Source organism: Peromyscus eremicus, chromosome 8b, assembly GCF_949786415.1.
Source record: "Peromyscus eremicus chromosome 8b, PerEre_H2_v1, whole genome shotgun sequence".
In the NCBI taxonomy this organism is placed as follows: Eukaryota; Metazoa; Chordata; class Mammalia; order Rodentia; family Cricetidae; genus Peromyscus; species Peromyscus eremicus.
In genome coordinates, this window is record NC_081424.1 from 18,418,464 (window position 1) to 18,428,470 (window position 10,007).

Genomic DNA, 10,007 nt, shown 5'->3' on the forward strand with positions numbered 1-10,007 from the left:
GAGACAGAGACAGAGAGACAGAAAGAAAAAGAGGGGGAGGGAGAGAGAGAACTTTTTTTTATAAAGGACATAAGGACATTTTGGTCTAATCATAGCAGTTCAACAAATTGAATCTATCCTGAAGTAATTAGAAAGTTAAACACATTCTGATACAATTGGTTATGCATTTCTTTTTCTGTGGTCTGTTGACCCTTTTGTACATGGGAATCCAATCCTCAATCATTTAACTGTTCAGTCTTTCTCTGAAAAAAGAAATGAGAGAGGGAATGGAGAGGCGTAGGGAGCATTGGTTGTCTGTAATCATCGGCCCGGTTCCAAGGCTCTGGACTAAAAACAGGTTTCTTCCACTCTGGTCCTGACTTGGTAGCTTGAACAGATGAGACAGTAAAAGGTTTAAGGAAGCTGGGTTTACTTTGTACTTCATCGTACACTAGGAACTGTCTGGTAAGGCTGAAAAATATCACCTTCATGTGCCTGACAGCTTTTCAGAAAGAAAACACTCAACATGCTTCACTTTAGTTGTATTTTGAAACTTTGAGGCTGCTAATTTTTCTTAATTTATGGTTTGGGTGGAAAGGAATGCTCTCCTGACTAATTCCAAGACCAGTTCCCTATGTTTCTTTAAACCTGTGGACCATCCCTACTTACCAAAGTTGTTATACACTACTTCCTGCAAGAGGGGATGGAGACATGTGGACCAAAGGCAGCCTCAGATCATTGAGTTATCTTTCCCTCCTTCCCACAGACTACCCAGCTTCTGTCGTCCTTCTCAGATGTAACACATTACTAGGCCTTGGAGGACCTGAAGAAGTTGTCATGATTTTTCCCTAGAAGGCCAAAGCTGAGAAAGAAAGAAAGAAAGAAAGAAAGAAAGAAAGAAAGAAAGAAAGAAAGAAAGAAGGGAGGGAGGGAGGGAGGGAGGGAGGGAGGGAGGGAGGGAGGGAGGGAGGGGGAGGGAGGGAGGGAGGGAAGGAAGGAAGGAAGGAAGGAAGGAAGGAAGGAAGGAAGGAAGGAAGGAAGGTAGCTAAACATTCGTGGCTAAGCCCTTATTCTAAAAGGGAGTAGGCAAAGAAGACAAAACCCAAGAACCCCATTTTTCCTGTCCCCTCATCTCTCTTTTTCTCAGCTTCCTCCCCAACATACTCCCCCCCAAACACACACACACACACACACACACTCACCAACTCTGTGCAGCAGAGCCTCCTGAAGAAGCACTCTTTGAAAGTGAAACCTCTGTGCTCAAGGATGGATTTGGAGATTTGAACCTATGAAGCTGGGCTGGAAGCAGCCAAGGCTGGGCCAGGTTCACAGATGCGACTGTTTGGCACCTGGCCTACTAAGGTGTCCTTAGCTCTGAGGCTTGAGCCAACTCCTAGCTTCCAGCCTGCCTTGCCCAGCCAATGGCCGCCTGAAGCAAGTGTGTGTGGCATCTAGGAGCAAGGCCTCCTGAATCCAGTGGATTGTGGTCCAGGTGCCTAGGGCACCATGCACATCTTTTAAAACTCTTTTAGCCAAGAGCAGTGGAGAGCTGAGCGGGATGTTCTATACCTGTGCACCTTCACAATGGAAAATTCCAGAGTGTCCCCACCCTCCTGATTAAGCCACCCTTGGCCTAGCCCCTAAAAACTGTACTGGGAGATTATTTGTATTTATTCATATTTATTTTGGTTTTCTGAGATGGTGATTTATTGTGTAGACTAGCCTGGGCCTGAAACCTGGTGATTCTCCTTCCTCGGCCTGCAAAGTGCTGGATTATACAGTTTGTACACGGTCCAGCACAGTTTTGACATTTTACCTTGTAATACGTTACATTGTAGTTAGTTCAGGAATCCCTCAGGATGGCTTCCCATTTATAAGCTGGACTGGAGCCCCTTTTTGAAAAAACACAAACCAAAAACCCAATACAGAAGCAACTTAATTTCAAATGCTCCGCTTTTCAAAAAGAAGTATGTTCAGAAAGTTCATTGCCTGCAGTTGAATGAGAATTGTGGTTATGGAATTTAAACCGTCAGATAGATAACATGGCGTCTGTTCACTTTCATCTCTCCAGGATGAACATTCCTCGGTTCTGGGTTCTCAAGTTCGTCACCTGTGCCCCCAGCCCCCAAAACTGGCTCTCAATGGTGTCTTGAGGGTCTTCCCATCTAAAGAACGTTTGGTCCTTTGACCTTGCCACGAGGTAGCCACGTGTCTGTCAACTCACTCTTACACTACATGGAAGATTCCCTTGATACATTCCCTCCCCCAAGGGTTTCTGGTGGAGCTTGGAGCAGACACCAATTCCCCCCACCCCGCAATAAGAACTCCCTCCGCTGCCTTCACTGGACAAGAAAAGAAATCTCTAAGGGGTATGTACGTTTCACACTGTCTCGCTTCTTAAGCGAAACTGACCATCACAGTTTTTATAACCAACCAAAGAGACAACCCAAGTCCTCAGACTGCGGCGCCTAGGTGCGTCTGAGAACCAAGGAGTCCTTGCTCTAAACATTAAGGAACTTTAAAGGGCCAGGGCGAGACCCCGTCTTGGCGAGCCAGGCATAAAGGGTCTGGGTAGGAGCTTTTGGAATCTTGGAAAGTAGTTCACACAGAACTGGCGCCATCCGCGGGGATCGAGTTAGTTCATTAAGCGCATCAGAGAGAACGAGATGGGACCGAACTTTAGGCGGACAGAAAGGAACGACACAAGAAGAATTAAAATTAGAGAGGGGGTGCTGGGACCGGAACAAGGGTTGATGAAAGCGCACAGGAGATGGGACAAGGGGAGAGGTTGCAAGTCTTAGCCACTGCCGGCCCCTTCCCGGCGGAGTCCCGGGACTCTTTTCATAATCTAACTGTGACAACCTAGATCCCGCGGAGATTCCAAAAGACAACTCTGTCCCTCTCCAAGCATCTTCTGGGAACTGCGGGCAAAGGTTCTGCCACAAGACCTGCCCGCGATTTTCCTGCATTCTGCCCATGTCCACACCCTAATTTGTTCCTGGTCTCTCTGCCTCTGTGTCTCTGCGGTCTTTGTCCAGCGTGGAAAACAAGGGAGAGGGGGAAATCGCTGCTCCGGGAGGGAAGCCTGGGGCCCCACTTTCAGGATCCACAGTCTCTGACACCCGGGCCACAAGCTTTCCCGCGAGGGAGTCCCGGGAAACTCTGCGACCGCGTAGCTGTCCTCTGGTCCCCGCCCCCTCGCAGCGTCAGCGCGCCACGGGCTGCGGGGTTTAAATGCGCACTAGCGGGAGCCCGGGCGCTTCTGCCGGGGAGCGCGGCCCGGCTGAAAGCGCGGAGTGGGAGGGGAGCGAGCTCGCCGCATCCCCAGCCCAGCGCTGCCCCCGCGGCCCATGACTCTGGGGCTCCGTTGCCGCCGTCGCTGCTGCAGCATCCTTGAGCTCCCCCAAAACAGCGTGGATGAGAAACCACTCAGCTGCCTCCGCGGCGGGGAGCCATGAGCTGTCTGGATGTTATGTACCAGGTCTACGGTCCCCCGCAGCCTTATTTCGCAGCCGCCTACACTCCCTACCACCAGGTACGAGTCTGTTCGGGTGGGGCGGGGACCGGTGGAGCACCCCAGACTACGAAAGAAGTAGTCGCTACCGGAAAGGTCGCCGGAGCCTCTCTGGGCGCCAGGGGCGACAGACAGGCAGCCAAAGACGCCGGGATGCCGGGACCGCAGCTAATTCTCTTTAATCCATTTGCTGTCTTGAGAGGGCACCGAAGTCGTGCTAATATGCACCCAGGCCTTCCCCAGAACAGTTAGACCAGGATGGTCCCCCACTGAATTTTCTTCTTAGACTCTGGTGAGAGTGCACAGGGCTCCCCGCAAAGCTCACACAGGGAAATCCGAACTTTGGTTTTGACCTTAGGGGTAAAAACAAAAAAAAGAAAATCAAAAGCCCGCCTCTGGGGTTCCCAGATGGAGAGCTCCGCGATTGTCCCGGGAATAATCTCCTCCATTTCAGTTCCCAGGCGGTCGGGCCAACTAGCTCCGAAACTGGTGGATTCGTTTTCAGGAGAAACGCGCAGAGCGACCGCATCGGCCTTGTGATCTGTGCTTTGCAGAATTCTAGGGAGCATTATTCCGCTGTGATTTCCCGCCCCAGGAGCTAGCCTTTCTGGGACTCAAATGGCAGGATCCCGACAACCCAAAGTCACTTTTAAGATCATTTAACCCCGCTCCTGCAAACTGTTCAAGTTTTGTTCGATTCTGCCGATTTCTGGTTTCCCTTTTTCTTGGGCTGTGTGCGTAGCCAACTACTGTTTCCTTCCGTGTCCTCAGGCAAAGTAGCAGAATCTGAGAACAGTATTCCAGGGGAAGACAAAAGCACACACCTGGAGCAGCAGAATTCTGGACCAGGCTGGAAGCAAGCACCTGGTCTTCTTTTGGGGGGACAGTGAAACCAAACGTCGTGTTGGAGTCAACACTTCAGACATCTTCGTTTGCAAACCCCAATAATATATTAAAATGATGAAATGAGATTTTGCATTAGGTCCCCCCCACACACACACACACACACTTCCTCCCATGCAAACTTTCCAACCTAGAATCTATAGTTAGTCCTAATTTGTGTTAGATTAAGAAATTGCATGGCTTCTCCTTGTAAACCAGGTAGGAACGTGGCATTCAGAGTCTGGTGATGTTGTTAAAAACTGGAATCTTTGGGCCCCAGCTTCTGAGCTCAGGAGCCTTTTCCGGGTGTGGGGCGATCCACTTCAAAAAGAAGAGAGATAGTTAGGTCTTCTAGCTGATCCTTTCTCCTTCTGGACCCCAGACCTGTCTACTACATAAAATCTCTTCATCTTGTATGGCTCTGCCCTTCCCTTCAAGGCCACCTCTGTCTTGAGAATGATTTAGCACTGTACCCCGTCCATGGCTCATTTCTAAGACAATGTGCTCAGTAGCTGCATCTGGTCTTAAAGTTTCGCTGATACAATGACTGGCTCAGGAGTACATCAGGATCCCAATCTTCTTCGTGGCTCCGTTTTATAACTTCTGTTTGGAGATGCTAGTGTGCTAACCGTTTGCTGACTCTTCCTTCCTTACGTGATCTGTTTTAAAACTACAAATACGGAGAATGCGCCGTGACCCCCAGCACTCGGGAGGCTGAGACAGGAAGATCTTACTTTAAGGCCACTGTCAGCTACATGGCAAGTTTCAGACCAGCCGAGGCTGTATGAAACCTTGCCTCAAAACCAACCTAATGAATGCAAACAATTGACACCAACTTCGGAGGGTTTTGTGGGTGCCCATACCAAAAAAAAATCAACTTACATTTATTAAAAAGAGCCATAATTTCCCCAGTCATGATCCTGGAACTCTTTCTTGTTTTCTGGGCACTTTTCTTCATTCCTGATTGTGTCGTGTGGATTCCTTTTGTCATTGTTGTTGTTGTTTTTCTGTTCCGTCATGAGGATGCTTAGTCTTGTGTCTTATGCTTCTGCTAAGTTCTCATGGAGAGAAGAGCTTCCAACTTAACTTGTGTGCTCTGATTTAAAAAAAATTTATATGCCCCGAGCACAGCCCCGAAAGCTGAACTCAGCTTACAGTCCTGATGGTCTGGCCTGGTTTTTGTTTGTTTGTTTTGTTCTCTTTGTTTGTTTGTTTGTTTGTTTGTTGGATGTATGGATGGATGGATGGATACCTCATTTTAATGTCCTCTGAGATTTTCACCCCAACATTTTAAGAGAGTTTTCCTGCAGCCCAGCTGCAATTCTGGGGAGAGAGGGTATCAAAGAGGGCAATTTTCTTTAGAGACTATTGAAGGCAGAGAGGCAACTATGTTGCCATCTACTGATAGTTTTGTTTGTTTGTTTTTTCTTTCTTGTTTGTTTGTTTTTAGCAAGAGCAAAGTGGAGGCAGAGATGCCAGTTTCTCAATGGATAGGATGAGCCTACACTGACCATCTCTTCAGAAACTGATTTTTAACTCTTTCTCTCTCTGAACAGAAACTAGCCTACTACTCGAAAATGCAGGAAGCCCAAGAATGCAACGCCAGCCCCAGCAGCAGCGCCAGCGGGAGTTCCTCCTTTTCCAACCAAACCCCAGCCAGCGTCAAGGAAGAGGAGGGCAGCCCAGAGAAAGAGCGCCCACCCGAAGCTGAGTACATCAACTCCAGATGCGTGCTCTTCACCTACTTCCAGGGCGACATCAGCTCTGTGGTGGATGAACATTTCAGTAGGGCCCTGAGCCAGCCCAGCAGCTACACCCCCAGCTGTGCCAGCAGCAAAGCCCACAGGAGCTCCGGACCCTGGAGAGGTGAGTAGGACCCCATGGAGATGGGTCGGTGGAGGTTTATCTGCCTGCCAGCCGTCTACCTCCAGGGTCCCAAAGAAGCATGGCCGGCCGGAAGAGCAGTAACCTGAAGGGGATGGGGTGAAGGGCAGCATTTGAGGGAGGCATGAGGCATGAAGACGAAAGAAAACTCTTTGTAAGGAGGCAAAGGAAAGCGGTGGCCTGGAGGGAGGGAAGCGGGGAGAGTGGCCTTGGAATTGGAAGCCTTAGGTGTGTGTATCGGTCCTACCAATTCCTAGCCATATGACCTTGGGCAAGTCTTTTAACCTCTTGGAGGTCAGTATTTACTGGTCTCTAAAATTAGAATAATACTTGCCCTCTGAACCATCCCCAGAGAAGGCTGTAAGAGTCAAAAACTGAAATGTCTCTTGATGCCCTGTGGAAACCCGGGGTTTCCCACACCCAATAGGGCAGAACCTTCCCCAACAACCTACAAGGCTCCTTCCCAATTTCTGAAAATTTGCCCATCAACCTCCCCGCAAGCAAAATCTGCTTGAGATTACTTCCTGAAACGTGTCCAGCTTCAAATACTTGAGAAATCTTAAAGCGGAAATTCTTTACAGTGCAAGCCAGTGACGTAGCAAAGACCCCAAACACCTTTAACGATTTCAAGAAAGAGAGGAGTCTTTTTCTACATCCCATACAGAGAACTGCTCTACTGTAACTACATACAAGCCTTCTGAATTACCCTTAACAGCAATTCCCCTCTATTACCAACAACACGGAGGTAGAGAAAATCGTCCATAAACACTTAGCTGTCTAATTAAGCTGAGAAGTGAAGACTTTGTTGTTTAAGAAAGAAAAGAAACTAATTTTCATTTGCCATTTGTGCGGGGAATCACAGCCCTTATTACCCCCTCGTTATTTTCATGATAGTATCTGGCATTTTGCACAAACTTTGCCCTTAGACAAGATTTTAAAGCATTCGTTTTAGACACAAAACTTCCCTTTTTTCCCCTCCCACTGCCTAAATTCTTTTTCAACGGGACATTTGTTCACCATCCAGAAGGTGATTTCCAAGTCGTTTTAGATGTTGTAGCATGTGGTACCTATGCCTCCCCAGAAGTGATGTACCATAAAGTGGCATTGAATTGAATGCCTTTCCTTCTCTACCCAAGGCAACTAACTAGACCTAAGCGCCCTTCTCTTATGCTACCATACTCTAGGGAGTTGACAGTGATACTGATGGCCGAATTGTTATTATTATTATTATTATTATTATTATTATTATTATTATTCCTGGCATCCTCGCTTTGATCAGAAAGTTTGTTAATTAAAATTTGGGATTTTTTTTTAAAGCTGTCTATGCAAATAACACACGGCTGCTCTTTTAACATACCTGCTTCACTTAGCTCCTTGAATTCTCGCGAGCGGGGGAATATTTGAAAGAATACTTCTAGAGAAAAAAAAAAAACACTAATAACAAGCCTTGGAAGTCTATCCGTGCGTGGTCTCCCAGTCTAACATTTACCTATCTTGAAGTGGAACATTTTCTGGAGCCGGGAGGGTTGAGATGGGAGAGGGGACTGCGTGATAGCTAACCCTCACATGATAGCTAACCCTCAGACAGAGGGACAAGGGTCTTCGGCTGCAGCCTGGAAAAGAGAGTCTGCCCTGGACCAGAGGGGAGAGGGCAAGCTCTCTTGTCCTAAAATCTCCGACCTCCTCCACCATCAGAAATTCTGTTGCTGGCACCATCTAGAAAGCTGGCTGATTCAGATGTGCTGGGGGGGTGGGGGGACTTTTGGGGAGCCCCCACTCCTCAGTGCCCTGGCCTCACCGTCACCCGCAGCAGGCCTCTTAGAAAGCCGCCCAGAGGTGAAGGCTGCGGGTCGTGCCCCTCCCGCGGCCTTCCAGCCCTTGATCCCTAGGGCCCCGGGTCGGGTAGGCTGGCACGGCCTCCGTGACACACTCCTTTCTCGCTTTCCTCCCATGCCGGGCCAGCAGAAGGCACCTTCCCGATGAGCCAGCGCAGCTTCCCCGCCTCCTTCTGGAACAGCGCGTACCAGGCGGCGCCGGTGCCCTCGCCGCTGGGCAGTCCTCTGGCCGCCGCGCACTCGGAGCTGCCCTTCGCCACCGCCGACCCCTACTCCCCAGCCGCGCTGCACGGCCACCTGCACCAGGGCGCGGCCGACTGGCACCACGCACACCCGCACCACGCACACCCGCACCCGCACCATCCCTACGCGCTGGGCGGCGCCCTAGGCGCGCAAGCCTCAGCCTACCCGCGGCCAGCCGTGCACGAGGTCTACGCGCCCCACTTCGACCCGCGCTATGGGCCGCTGCTCATGCCCGCCGCCTCGGGCCGCCCCGGCCGCCTGGCCCCGGCCTCAGCACCTGCTCCCGGCAGCCCGCCCTGCGAGCTCGCTGCCAAGGGCGAGCCGGCGGGCGGCGCGTGGGCTGCGCCCGGGGGACCCTTCGTGAGCCCCACGGGGGACGTGGCCCAGAGCCTGGGCCTCGGCGTGGACTCAGGTAAGCGGAGGAGGGAGTGCAGTCTCCCCGCAGCTCCTCCAGCACTGTACCCGACTCTGGGCTGAGGCGCCGACGCCCCCGACTTCCCTTGGGAGACCCCCCCCCCAGGACCATGTGGCTGAGAGATTGCATGCCATCATTTGTTTCTACGGGTAGAAGTCTCTAGAAAGTAGCACCCTGCCCTCGGCCTGGTTGCTCGGTGGTACAGAGGACTCTTTCTGTTCTTTGAATAAAGTTCGGTGGAAAGATTCTAGCCTGCACTGGGCAGACAGTAGCCACTAACCACACGTGACTGCTGAGCCTTTGCCCCGTGGCTAGGATGAACGGCGATGTGCTGTCAGACATAATACACACTGGATCTCCAAAACTGCAAAAGAAAAATGATGTAAAACCTCACCTCGTTAACATTTTATACTGAGTTTGCATGTTCTAATATGTCCAGCAGTTGCCTATTGGTGATATTGGGTTAAATAAAATATACTATTAAAAGGCTCCATTGTTTCTTCTTCCGGTGACGCCTATGGCGCCAGAGCATTTCATCCCTGCTTCACAGCCTTGATCCAGAGTAGCCGTGACTCCTGGGGTCTCTTACATCAGCTTAACTGCCAAATTAAGTAGGCCTTTTACAGTGTAAAATTTAGACTGGTTTTGATGGTAATGTTAAGACCGTAGATGGCTGGCTTGGAGTTGAACTTCAAATGCGTGCATTCACTCGGATGAGAAGTGGAGTGGTCTGCTTTCTTTTTTATTTTTAGAGCAAATGACAAACGTTTAAAATAAGCCCAATTATTGGCTAGTCCTTTGCCCTTTGCCCCTTGCCCCTCTTCTCCGATGAGGGTTCTACTCCGTGTGCTTTGCTTCACCATTCAGTGCCTGTAGATGAAGTGTGCAACTTGCACACTCACCATTCGCCACCAATAGATGAAGTGTGCAGCATTCATAAGAAAAATGGTGCGTTTGTCTTTTTTTTTTCCGTTAAGTATCCTGCCCCCTCCAGGCACCCGATCTTGTATTTATTTATTTTCAGTTTTGCAGGATCAAGTCAAGGATCTATTTGGGTTTTAGACAGACCACCGTCTTTCCTGTAGGTCTCTGAATAGTTCCATTGGTGACAGTCAGAGCTAACATGGAGTGGGTTTGTAATGGTTTCTGGTCTTGGTTTGCAGGTCCTTGCTATTCTCAGTGAGCGTCTTCTGAGCTGACCTGCTGAGGCAGAGTTTCCCCTCCCCCTTCTGTCTTCAAGACCAGCATTGGGGAC

General features: G+C 49.9%; 1 protein-coding gene across 1 annotated transcript; it reads left to right on the top strand.

Moving 5' to 3' along the window:
* The first annotated feature begins 3,289 nt into the window (after positions 1-3,289).
* Positions 3,290-9,209, top strand: Vgll2 (vestigial like family member 2). Its single transcript, XM_059272987.1, has 3 exons — positions 3,290-3,514; positions 5,932-6,241; positions 8,225-9,209. Exons 1-3 carry the CDS (start codon positions 3,434-3,436, stop codon positions 8,812-8,814), a joined length of 981 nt encoding a protein of 326 aa, XP_059128970.1. The 5' UTR covers positions 3,290-3,433; the 3' UTR covers positions 8,815-9,209.
* Positions 9,210-10,007: the final 798 nt, after the last annotated feature.